The sequence below is a fragment of the Phascolarctos cinereus genome, unplaced genomic scaffold (genome assembly GCF_003287225.1).
Source record: "Phascolarctos cinereus isolate Bilbo 61053 unplaced genomic scaffold, phaCin_HiC Scaffold_9;HRSCAF=440, whole genome shotgun sequence".
Classification (NCBI taxonomy): Eukaryota; Metazoa; Chordata; class Mammalia; order Diprotodontia; family Phascolarctidae; genus Phascolarctos; species Phascolarctos cinereus.
In genome coordinates this window covers 21,657,753-21,670,643 of record NW_027556402.1, presented here as the reverse complement: position 1 = coordinate 21,670,643, position 12,891 = coordinate 21,657,753, and the positions used below count along the sequence as shown (strand labels likewise).

Below are 12,891 nucleotides of genomic sequence, written 5' to 3'. Positions count from 1 at the left end.
CTGGAGTCCAGGGATTGAGAAGGAGTCCCATTCTGAATTGGCTAGGGAAATTGTCTCATTTCCATTTTGAATTTGCCTCCTCCTTTAACAAACTGGGGCTGTATCCTGCACTATAGTGTGAATAGAATAAACATTAGGAATTGATGAGATGATAGGTTAGGAGCTGGACCTTAACCAGTTAGAGAATTCCCAGTGAGGAGCTTCCCTCCACCAGGGCAGATTCACACATTCTCTCATTTAGAGTTGTCTTGAACAGTGGTGTCAGATTCAAATAAAAACCGATCGATCACTAGCGATCGATCTATTGATCTATATCTATATTGACTTAGAAAACCACACACCAACATCATGTTGTATTTTAATTTATTTTTTGTTAAACACTTCCCAATTACATTTTAACATGGTTTTGGCGGCACAGCTACTTGTGGCCGAGTTTGATACCACTCAGAGGTGTAGCGACTTCCCCAGGAAAAGAGTATTAGACGTGGGACTTGGATGGCGGGCTTCTCGACTCTGACTCTGGCTCTATCATGATGTGGTGAGGAGACTGTAGCCTGGGAACATTTTCTACTCGGAGTAGCCAAAGTAGGAACAGAATTTTCTCCTTGCTACTGTTTCCTTTAGATCACTTAGACAATGAGACACAGAGAAAGGAGACGGAGACAAAAAGAGAGGAGAGACAGGGAGAAGAGGAAGACAGAGCAACAGAGACAGACAGGCAGAGACGGAAGACAGAAAGAAGAGAGACAAAGGTGGGGGCAGGGAAGGGGGAAGGGAGAGGCAGGGAGACAGAGAGACAGAGACAGAGTGTGACTGGTGGTGGAGGGAGACAGAGAGGCAATGGAGAGAGACTGGGAGAGATAGGAGAGAGGAGAGAGACAGGGAGAGATAAGAGAGGAGAAAGAAAAACAGAAAGACAGAGAGAGAGAGACAGAAAGACACAGAGAGAGAGAGAAAGAGAAAGAAAAGAGAAACAGATAGAAAGGGAGAGAGGAGAGAGAGTGGGGGAGATACACACACACACACACACACACACACACACAGAGAGAGAGAGAGAGAGGAGAGAGAGAGAGAGAGAGAGAGAGAGAGAGAGAGGGAGGAAGGATGGGGGAGGAAGCACAAATTCCCATGCTGGTATAATTATCTTTGGACTTTTTTGTCTCATTAAAGATTTTTATCAAAGGCATCACTCCAACAGGATTTTCTATGTCCACCATAGAGTCAAGTAATTGATTAGCATATAAACAAACATTTACACATCCTCATTCATTTAAAAAATATAAATAGTGACAATGTTGGGGGTATTTCCCCCCTTTCTCTTCATATTTTTTAAAAGACTTTATGTTACAGATCCTTCTTTATTGCATAATTCTACTCTATCATAGATAGGGCACTTTGCCCAGGAGAAGGCAGACCAGGACACATTCTTGACAGTGAAACTTAACTTGTTTAATGTTGACCCAGTCTGGTTAAAAACTAAAGAATCAACCACCCTTTAACCAACCCCCAATTTCATTACTTTTCTTCCTACCATGAAAAAATAGAAAGGGTTATATTTTGGGCAGCTGGGAGAAGGAAAAACAAACAAAGCAACCAACCCAGAACTGTGTATTTTTCTGCTGTTACCGTCCCCTCCCCCCATCAAAAAATGCCAAAACCCCATAATTTTTTAGTGGATTGTAATTTGAAAACTGATCAGTTTAAATAATCTTGAGAATAAAGATGAGTTTTTCATTGGGTCATCTAGGAGAGGCTAAAAGGAAGAGGTCAGTGTCGGAAGCACGCTTCTGAATGCACAGACCTCTGTGGGGGTCACCTCAGCTTCAGGAGGCTGAAGGGAAGCTGGGCCCTGGGCTGGGGAGAGGAAGTCCCTGGGAAGACTGTCCAGCAGGCAGCTGAGCTGCTCCTGGCCTAGTTTGATCTTGTCATCCAATTTCCGCTGCTCGATGAGAAGCGTTGACTTCATCTTCACAAAGTGCTGGTAGTCCTGGAGCTGCTCCTTTGTGAGGTAATTGGCCAAGATGTCCAAGACCACACGCTCCCTCCGGTCCAGGTTCTCTTTGAGCTCCCGAGCATCTTCGTGCTGGCCAGCCAACACCTTTTTCTTCTCATTTAGAGAGCTCTGCCGCATGAAAAGAAGTGCATTAATAAAAATAAAATCAATAAAAATTAATTAAAAAGTAAGTGTGTTAAAGACAAGAAACAGGAAGGAAGGAGCAACTTTAAATGCTCTGTGACAACACTGAGGCAGAGTACATCATAAGATATAAGAAACAATGCCTATAAAGTACCGAAACTCATCCCACAAAGCCACACATCTTGGCTTGTTACTGTTATACCTGTCCAGCAAGGTGGCACATGGGATAAAGTACCGGGCCTGAAAGCAAGAAGACTAGAGTTTAAATTGAGGCAAGTCACTTAACCTGTGTTTGCCTCAGTTTCCTCAACTGTCAAATGGAGATAATAAATTGTACCCACTTCCCAGGGTTGTTGTGAGGATCAAATGAGAAAATATTTATGCTGGACTTAGTATGGTATATAGTATATAGAAATGCTTGGCTAGCATTCTCCTCAATTACTAATATATTTATAAATTTTATAATATACCTATAATTTCTTTGTTAATTTATACCAATAAATAATGTATACTAATTCACAAATAATTATAAATTATAAATAATCTACTAAGGAACATAATAAATCACAATTAATAATGAACAATAATAATACCACAGAGTATCATATAATACATTATAATATAAAATAACGTTAATGAATTAATAAGAAATCACAATTAATGATGGTGATGATAAACCTTGCTCATTAGGAAGCCTCCTTTTAGGCTTCAGTCTGAGGGGAATATCTGACGTCGGTTGAAGCTATGACATTCCCTCAGCACCTTTTCTTGGGGAGAAGAGAAGATCTGGAGGTCTTGCTAATTAATAATTGTGATAACATGACTGAATTATCCAGAACCCTCCTCTCCCACGTCTTAATCTTGCATCAGGGAGAATATACTCATTAACAGTGACAGTTTCACATTTTCTAAATGTTTCCTCTTGTTTCTGATGTCTTTGCAAAGACGAAACAGAATTAGAATCCAGAATCCAGAGTCAGAGTTCATTTTTTCTGGGTAAGCCCAGTGACTTCACTGATGTAGGGGACATCGGGTGATAAAGCTCCCTCTTGTGGAAGCTCTCAGCAGCCTCTCTCTAGAAGCTGCCCAGCCTTGGGGCATTGACTGGTTACTTACTAAATCATGCTGCCTTCTTATCAAATTCTTTGGTTTATTAACTAAGCTAAATAATTTTTGAACAGATTATTTCTATTATCATGCTATCAAGACCTAAAATTAAAAATTTCATCTTGCCTACCCTTTCCCTCCCCACCAAAAAGACATTATCTAAATGCTTTCAGTTATTTTGCATAGCACAGAGTAGTGGTTCTCAAACTTTTCAACTGAGGACTGTTGCAATCTTAAAAAATTATTGAGACCCCTAAATAACTTATTATGTGAGTTATATCTATTTACATTATGTTAGAAATTTTAAAATCTTAGCATTATTATGAAAATAGTGCTGACCTTGTGGAGTAACCTGTGAAAGGAGCTCAGGGACCCCCAGACTATAGCCTGATAACTATTGGAACAGAGGATAAAATAATACAACTCTGAGATGATCAGTTAACTTACCTAGATGAGATACATGAATGTATTGGATTTATTATTGGTCATAACAAAGGACGAATGTGAAGGATTCAAAGAACCCTGGGAAAATGTATATGAACTGATGCAGAGTGAACAGAACCAGGAAACTAAAACCCCTGGAGGCCCGGTCTTTTCCGAGGTCCTTTCAAGTTGTCCTAGGAGCACAACTGCTTTACCCCTTTATTTTTCTGGCTCTATGATCATTTTGTGTCAATTTTCTCTGTCACTTCATGGAGGAAGTCTGGAGAGCCTGGAAATTTCTAACCTACTCCACTATCTTCCCAGAATGCCCCAACCTCCAAAGCCACAATAACTACAATGTAAAGGAAGGGAAGAGGGAAGGGAACAAGCATTTCTACGGTGTCTGCTATGTGCCAGGGGCTGTGCTCATCACCTTTTGCAATATTATCTCACTTGATCTTCACAACAACTCTGGGTTATCATTATCTTCATTTTACAGTTGAGGAAACTGAGGCAAATGGTGGCAACTTTTCCAGAGAAACAAAGCTAGTGTCTAAAGTCAAATTTGAACTCAGGTCTTCCTGACTCCAAATTTAACAATCTACTGTGTGACCTAGCTGCCTAAAAAGAAAACATATGTATAAAAAAGTTTTTTTTTTTCTTTAACTCAAGGTGTCAGACAATCCCGTTACAAAATCAAGGCAGGCAAATTTTCCTAAATTTAGCATTTGTTTTAGGGATATTAGGGAGATGGCAGGAGAACCCTGTGGGAACCTCACCCTTCAGTCAAGTAGGATGAGGAAGGGTCTGGCATTTTTGAATGCTCAAGTTCTATTCCTGGAAAAGTCCTGTATATCTGTGTTAAACATCAGCCTTTCTCTTTTTGTCTTGCTGCTAGGAACACAGAAAAGCTAATTGTGTGAAGGGTGATAAAATAGAACTTCAAAAATAATTAGAACATGCATTGAAAAATAGCTAGAATCAATACAATGCTTTAAAGTTTGCAAAGCAGTGTGTGTGTGTGTGTGTGTGTGTGTGTGTGTGTGTTTGAACCTCACAATACTCCTGTGAGGTAGGTGCTGTTATTATCCCCATTTTATGGATGCAGAAATTAAAGTACTTTCTAGTTCTCTTTATTACGTCTTCCAAAAATGAGAGATAGAGATAGATAGAGAGAGAGAGAGAGAGAGAGAGAGAAGAGAGAGAGAGAGAGAGAGAGAGAGAGAGAGAGAGAGAGAATATCAACCTGAAAAGAACATTATATGAAACTAAGTTGGGGGGGAAAAACCCAGTGTAGTTTATTTATATCCCAGTAGATTTATAAAAACCTCTAATAGGATTTGGCACAATGTGTGATATACCAAAGGATGGATTTAATTTCTAATTTAAATTTAATCAGACAGTTAAAAAAAGATTTTTGACATTTAGGAGAAAAATCATTTGCAAAAGTTAAAATAGAAACCAATCCATCCAAAGGTTACAAAGATCTACTCGAGCACATACACATTCACATGGGGGTTCCCTGAAGATTAATTAATGCCTCCCTGCCCCCAATCTCCCAGACTTTTTCCCTAAAGATACGATCTAATAGTTAGGGAAAAATAAAAACAGAAATATTTTAGAACAAATCAAGAAAACAATTCTAAAACAGGATCAGCCACTTAGACCATGAACTTGAAAAGTGAGACCCTCCAAACCACCCTTGATATTTAAATTTAACCCACCATCTATTTCATTCCCCTCTTTAAAAATGTGACAGCCATTTTGTAGGCCAGATCAAGATGGCTTCTTTGCACCACTCCCACAATTGAGATATCTCTATAGCAGCTGAACAAGTGGGTAGAGGGAGGAAAAAGATTGGAAGGAAGGAAGGAAGGAAGGAAAGGAGAGAACACTGTTCTCAGGAATTTCTCTTAAGAGTGGTGAAGATTCAGAGCATCCCTGTCTCCTCCGTGTTCATGAAATAGTGAAACTGAACTAGGTTAGCAATCTGGTGCTTGCATTTAAGCCTCTGTGTTTTCTTTTCAAATGAAATTTTTCTTTTGGGAAAAAACAAAGGATTTTGAAAACTACGTTCCCATCCATCTGCCACGTTGACTCCTTTTATGGCTAGCTGAAGGAAAGATGATGGAAATATTTGGGGGAGGAGGGAAAAAGAGAGGCCGGGAAAATACTTAATGTATTCATCCTATAGCTGGGGATCTGTTGTTTAGCATCTGATAATCATAATAAGTGGCATTCATACTAGTCTTTGAAGTTTACAAAGAGGTGCACTCTTGTGGTCCCTGACACCAGGGAGCTGGAGGCTGGTAGACTGCTTTAGCTCAGGAATTCTGAGGTGAAGTAGGAATAAAGGCAAAAGGATGGCCACACTCAATCTAGCACCAATATGGTGAACCCTAGAGATCAGTAGGCCACCAAGCTGCTTAAGAAAGGATAAACAAGCCTAAGTTAGAAAGTGCAGCAAGTCAAAATTTTGGAGCCAATTCATAGCGGGATCAGGCCTGTGAGTGGTTGCTGCATTTCTAGACTGGGTGAGTTAGGCAGACCCCGTCTCAAAATAAAAAGGATGATGTTTGGTGGTCTTGGACAGCTTCTAATTTCTCCCTACTCCTGTCTAAGTTGGCCCTGAACTACTCTGAGTTCAAAATACGTGCCAGCACATACTGATATTTTCCAAATTTTTAAAAATTTAAAATAAAATTAAACAAATAAATAAAATAAAACAAAAAAAATCTCCACTACAGGAAGAAGACTCTTGTCCAAGACATAAAGGAAATTCAGAAAAGTGCCACTTATAATCTCTATGCCATGTCCTATTTTTTTTTAACAAAAAAAATTATTTTTAGTTTATGGAATGAAACAAGCATTTCCATAGCATGGTACAATAATAAAAAATGATTGTACACAAAACTGCAAATCTGCTATGCACAACTTGCTATTCCTTTTAAATATACAACAAAATTACTGTGTACATTTCTTTTTTTTTTCTTTAACCAAAACTTTGAATTCTGGTCCAAGTATTAATATCAGTTTGCTGTGTAATCTTGGACAGTTCACGCCCCCCCTCTGCAGATCTCAATTTCCTCATCTGAAAAGTGGATAAATGATCTCCAATGTCCTTTCTGGCTTTAACAGTCTATGATTCTATGATAGAAAGGGGATGTGGTTCCCCTCTGGGTGCTGTGGGGGTTGGGAGAATTCAAGGGCAAATGCTCCTGGCTTCAGTGGAGCATAGCGAGCATGATGGTAGAGTTGGGGAAGGCTGCTAGGAGACCCCCAAAACAGTAAAAGACTTCCCAAGGTGTCAAATTTGGGGCTTGTTGGTCAAATTAGTCCTTTTCTGGAGTACAATGTACCTGCCCCAGCTCTCCTGCAATGAATACAATGAGGCCCTGAAATGGGATTCTCCAGTCCCATGCCCCCTTCTTCCTTGCTGCCGTGGTACATTTCCACTCACTGAGATGCAGCAACCCGGGTTCCCAGATGGAAGCGCTATACTCTGACACTTTCCATCCTTAAAGTTTGCTTTTCTTTGAGGATCAGTACCACAAGCTAATACATTTTGGGAAGAGGCAGGGGGTAGGGTAATGAGGAGGGTCACTTAGGCCCTCAACACTTTCTTTTCCAAGTATTTCCTAGGCCAGTAGTTCTATCACACACGTGATACACGTTTGGATCCTTCTCTTATAGGCACATACCCTGTTTCCTCCATATGCTTGAGGGTTAGGGAGCAGGTCTTGAGAAAACTCAGTCTGTGAGCTCCCGGAGACCAAGGACTGTCCTTTGCCTTTTTTTGTTTCCCCAGCTTAGGCTCAATAAATGTAAATTGACCTGACTTTTGTATAGGTGATAGAGACACAGCAGGAGTCCCATAAATGCTTGTTTGATGAGTTAGGTTACCTACCCGCTCTTCGTTATCAGCATCTTCACCCAAGCCACTGAGAACATTTTCTACTCGAGCCAATCGTCCTGAGAGGGAAAGCAAGAGGTTCACGACCTTGTCCAGGTCTCCTATGAACATCTTGTACTTGTCAAATTCATTGGGTTTACAGAGTTTGCTGATCAAAGCTTCCACATCTTCCCCAAGGGCACTGTTGAGCTTGATGTCCATCAGCAAACTCTCCTTCGCTTCCTTCAGCGACTCCAGTTTAAGCCTCAGGCTTCCGATGAGCTTTGCCTGTAGCAGTAATGGAGTAAACACATGGGCACATTAAAATCCAAGGCAAAATGGAGGCTGGCACCACGCTCAGATGCCCTCTCCCTGCCAGTCCAAATTCTGCACTGCCAAGGATTAGTTCAAGAGGGAGGCTGTGAACAGTGAATGAGAAAGATATTGCTGGATCCGGATTCAAATCTCAGCTCTTCTGGGCAACTGTAGCTAGCATTCAGTAACCCTTATATGTTTACAAAGCTCTTATAAATATCTCATTTTATCCTCACAACAACCCTGTTAGTTAAAAGCTATGGGTATCCCCATTTTACAGATGGGGAAAATGAGATAGAGTTAAATGACCTGCCTAAGGTCACACAGGTAGTAAAATGTCTGAGGCTGGATTGGAACTCAAGCCTTCCTGACTTCATGTCTGGTGCTCTATCCACTGTGCCATCTTAAGACTTCTTTTAGTCTCTTTGATCTTGCTTCCTTGTCTATAGAATGAGATGGCTGGATTGGCCACCCTAAGGTTTTCTCCAGCTCTAAATTTGATGGTCATAGTCATTCACTTGTATCCTTGAGTGAACTCTAGGCAGGGATTAGGGGCTGTGGGGAACACATGATTCAGGGGACTCAGTACCTTTTCTTGAACAGTTTCTCATTTAGCACACAAAACAACTACAGAACAAAATAAAGCAGTATATAGGATGGTTCTAGAGGAGGTAGGATATAGGGATGGATGACCCCTAAAATCACTTCTTTTTTAAAATAGTGTTTTATTTTTTTCTACTTACATGTAAAGACAATTTTCAACATTCATTTTTTGATAAAGTCGTTTCTGGCCCTAGACCTATTATTTGTGGCCCAACGAATACTTGGAAGATTGAGAAACGTGAGTGTCCCCGTTCCTTTCATTTCTACTTCCACCGATACTCCCTCTATTCCAAACGTATGAATGGCCGTCATTAAAGAAAAGATGGAAGAGGATGAAAACTGTGGGAGCGTCTATGGAAATGGATGCAGCTGCATCTTGTTGATTAGAGACTTGTTCCAGGAATGCAGCAAGACCTCAGCTGCGGAAGATCACGTGACTCATTTCACATCCTGCAGGGATGCCTGTGGCAGGTACATTATCTACCAGCCCAAGATCTGGCAGGGATCTTTAGAGGTCATTTGGTCATCATCCCACCTCTTCCCTGCCTATCTCTGCCCAACATGTTCTCTACTTTCTCTTCTTTTCTACATTTTCCAGAGGTACCACCCAATACAACATTCCTTATGTACTGCTTTATTTTGTGCTCTTCCCTGGCTAAATTGTATCCTCAAGGGATGATACTGTGTCCTCTAATATAAACTTGGGGTTAGCATTCCTTTTTTTTTTTTTTGGCAATTGGGGTTAAGTGACTTGCCCAGGGTCACACAGCTAGTAAGTGTCAAGTTACTGAGGGCGGATTTGAACTCAGGTCCTCCTGACTCTGGGGTTGGTGCTCTATCCACTGTACCACCTAGCTGCCCCCAGGGTTAGTATTCTCAAAGGGAATATATAGTAAAACTATCTCCTACTATTAAAAGTAATTTGGGTGTACAAATGGTTGAATTCTTTCTCACCACCTACCTCTCTACCTACATGGGTATGATGAGAGATTTAGCAAGAGGTCCCCAATATGTTGGATAGACCTTTTGTGTAGGATTGATGGGAGGTCATGGGCCATGGATTCACAGGACAAGAAGCCTAAATAGATCACAATCCTTGGAGAGGTCACTCATGAGATCACAAAACCAAAATACTGAACTAGCTACTCACCTATTCTAGGGGGAGTAACCATGTGAGTGAATATGTCTTTGAAGAAATAGAAACAGGCTGTCACTATCAAAATCAAAGGCATTGTCCTAGCTGACTGCCATCTGTATCACCACCTTATCACCTTCAAGATCAAATATTGGCTCACCGGTTTGGTATTCAGATGTCTTCACAATTTGCCCAGCTCCTACCTTTCCAATTTTACACCTGACTCCTCTTTGTTCTAAGTTTTCTACAGTCCAGGTACACTGAATTAGAATTAGGAATTTCCCCCTCTTCCTCTTTAAAGGTAGTCCTCTGTCCCTATAAATGAATTTTCTTTGATCTACTTTAATGAAGCCCTATTCCCACAGGATCTCCTTTGCCCCTCCATCACATCTCTCCATCCTTCTGTGTAAACCTTTTCTCAAGTTTTAGAGTTTAACTTAAGATATTGGTTTATTTTATTTAGTTATTGAATTCTTTGATTCCCCAAGAAAGCCCCAAATGGGGTCACAAGGAGTTCGAAAGACCTATTCCCCCCTTCCTCTGCACTCACTTTCCACCTGTGAAAATCCTTCTTTTTCTTCAAGGACCAATCCAGTTGCCACTTACATAACTACCTCTGTTCCCCCCAGGTAAAAGGGATTTCTTCCTTCTCGAGTTTGTAATAACACTTTGGATCTCTCCTTGGTACTGAATATTCTTTGCCTTCTATCATAGTTTTTGCATCCATTTCCCCCCTTGAATTAGGTTGTAAGTGCTTTGAGGGGAGACTTTCTGTCTTATTTCTTTTCTTTTTTTTGGTATCCTAGGGTAGCGCCTTGCTGAGAGAAACTTAAGACGTATCTGTTGGAACTTAATTGAAAGGCATGTTTTCCAAGTAAACATCAAACCAGGGGAGGGGGAAAAAGACAACAGGTAAATTGCCATCCTGGCATTTTAAGGCAGCCAACCCAACTTGCAAGGTTGATCTGAAGGTTCAGTTTACGAGACACTCAGCCCAGGGGCAGCTAGGTGGCACAGTTCATAGAGCACCAGCCCTGAAGTCAGAAGGACCTGAGTTCAAATCTGGCCTCAGATACATGACACTTACTAGCTGTGTGACCCTGGGCAAGTCACTTAACCCTATTGCCTAGCAAAAACAAACAAACAAACAAGAGACCAGAATGTGGTAGTGGATATCCAATGAGAAATGCTGGAGGGCGGGGGAGAGATTTGTTAAATTGGCTCTCCAGGCCTCACATTGAATTGTTTTTATTTTTATCTCTTAAAAATTATTTTTATTTTTAATTTATGGAATAAAACAAGCATTTCTATAGCATAGCATAGTAAAAAAAGATTACATATGAAACTGCAAATCTACTAGGTACAATTTGCTATTCCTTTTTAATATACAACAAAATTAATATGTAAATTTCTTTTTCTCTCCACCCCCCCCCACTCCTGCCCTAGAATGGCCACCATTAGACACAAATAGGTCTATACATATGTAAAATTATTCTATACATACTTCTATTTATCAGTTCTAGAATTGTTTTAAAGAAGAAGACCATATGAGTCTAACACATGCTTTGAAATGCCATGTTTCCAATAAATGAATACGGGAAACACATCCTGACAAAAACATCCCAACAGACCTTTAGAGAGGCTGCTCAGGAAGCAGTCCTGCCCCAGGAATATGCCGAACAGTGGGTGTGTGGTGAGGTAGGTGTTAGAATAAGGGTAAAATTAACACTCTCTAGCAGGAGACTATGTCACGCTAATCACAGAATCAGCTGAGCGACTGCCAGCACTCATGCTGGAAGGGAAAAAAGGCAGAGCACATTCTTGACAGGAGAGCCCAGCTTAGAGACATTTCTGCCCATAGAGATAACTTGAGCTGTCTAAGAGAGGAGCAGATAAGCTTGAGAGGGCTAGAAGTATGTGGGGGATGGGAGCGGAAGGAGGTGCTAAGGAGATAGAAACATATTAGGGACATCAGCATCTCTGGAAAAATCAGCAATAACCTGTACCCAAGACAGAGCCAAAACTGTAGAAAGGATTCCCTTGGAGTGTTGGTGTCTGAGTTATGCAAGGACAGGAGGTGGCCTCTGGGGGGGCAGGGGACGCACAGAAGGCATTTCCCTGGGAATTCTCCCCATAGAAGGCCTCTGGGAGCTCTCCAGCTTAGGGATGGGAGTGTGGGTGAGCATCCTGACCTTGAGAATGATGACACAAATGTTTCCTATTGCACATGTATGCATGACCTTGATGAATGGATATTCACATATAAAGACAAATCCCATGACCCGTATTTTCAGTTGTTGCTCTGAATCGCCTTGAGGGCCTGGTAGGAGAATTTAAATAGGGTTAGACAGTTATGTGTTTCTATAAAGAAGTACTTTCTGATAATTAGCAACTTGCAGAACCTGGTTCCAGTTATGGGGGGGTTGGCTTAAAGACACAAAATCAACCAAGATTTTTTTCCTGCACATGGTAATGAGTGACATTTCTACATAGCTCTAAACTCTGTAAAGTGTTGTACATATCTGATTTGCACAGAGAAGGAAACAGGATCTGAATTTAAGTGACTTGCCCACGGTCACACAGCTAGTGATTGGGACCTAGGTCTTTCAGCCTCCAAACTAGGTACTCACGCCTTAAAACACACCTTTTTCTTTCAAACAAAAAAAATTATTGACTTTGTTCAATTAAGGAGAACCTTGGGCTTTTTTTTTTTTTGGAACTGCCAAGTATCTTCCTATAAATCTTGAATTTAATTTGCTAGGAGGGGGCCTTCTTCCTTAGGAAGGGACATGGATGTTGTATCATTTCAGTCATGTCTCTTCATGACCCCATTTGGGGTTTTCTTGGTAAAGATACTGGAGCAGTTTGCCATTGCCTTCACCAACCCGTTTTTTAGATGAGGAAACTCAGGTAAACAGACAGGGTTAAGTGATTTGCCCAGAGTCATACAGCTAGTAAGTGTCTGGGCTCAGATTTGAACTCAGGAAGGTGAGTCATCCTGACTGCAGGCTCAGAACTCTACCCACTGTACCACCTAGCTTCCCAGTGGTACCATCTATCCATTAAGAATGTAAATACTTCAAGTCCTGATTCCCCAACTGTTTTTTTCTAAATACACTGTGACACCTAGCTACCCTTAGAAAGGGACCTAGTACTTTAAATGACCCACATGTTACCCAGAAGTCTCATCATATAGTATGGGTATCCTTGTCTAATGAAGCTAATGGACCTCTTCTCAGAATGATTAAAATACACAAAATAAAACACATAGAGTTACAA

General features: G+C 40.9%; 1 protein-coding gene across 3 annotated transcripts in view; it reads right to left on the bottom strand.

The window, feature by feature from the left end:
* Positions 1-346: 346 nt before the first annotated feature.
* The window catches only part of SHROOM3 (shroom family member 3), a 229,595-nt gene continuing 217,050 nt past the window's right edge, over positions 347-12,891 (bottom strand). For all 3 annotated transcript variants that reach the window (XM_078148982.1, XM_078148983.1, XM_020988383.2), the window contains 2 exons: positions 7,575-7,847; positions 347-2,122 (listed from right to left, as the gene is read on the bottom strand). In XM_078148982.1, the coding sequence (XP_078005108.1) occupies positions 1,754-2,122; positions 7,575-7,847 (642 nt within the window). In that variant the 3' untranslated portion in view covers positions 347-1,753. The remainder of the gene's footprint in view (positions 2,123-7,574; positions 7,848-12,891) is intronic.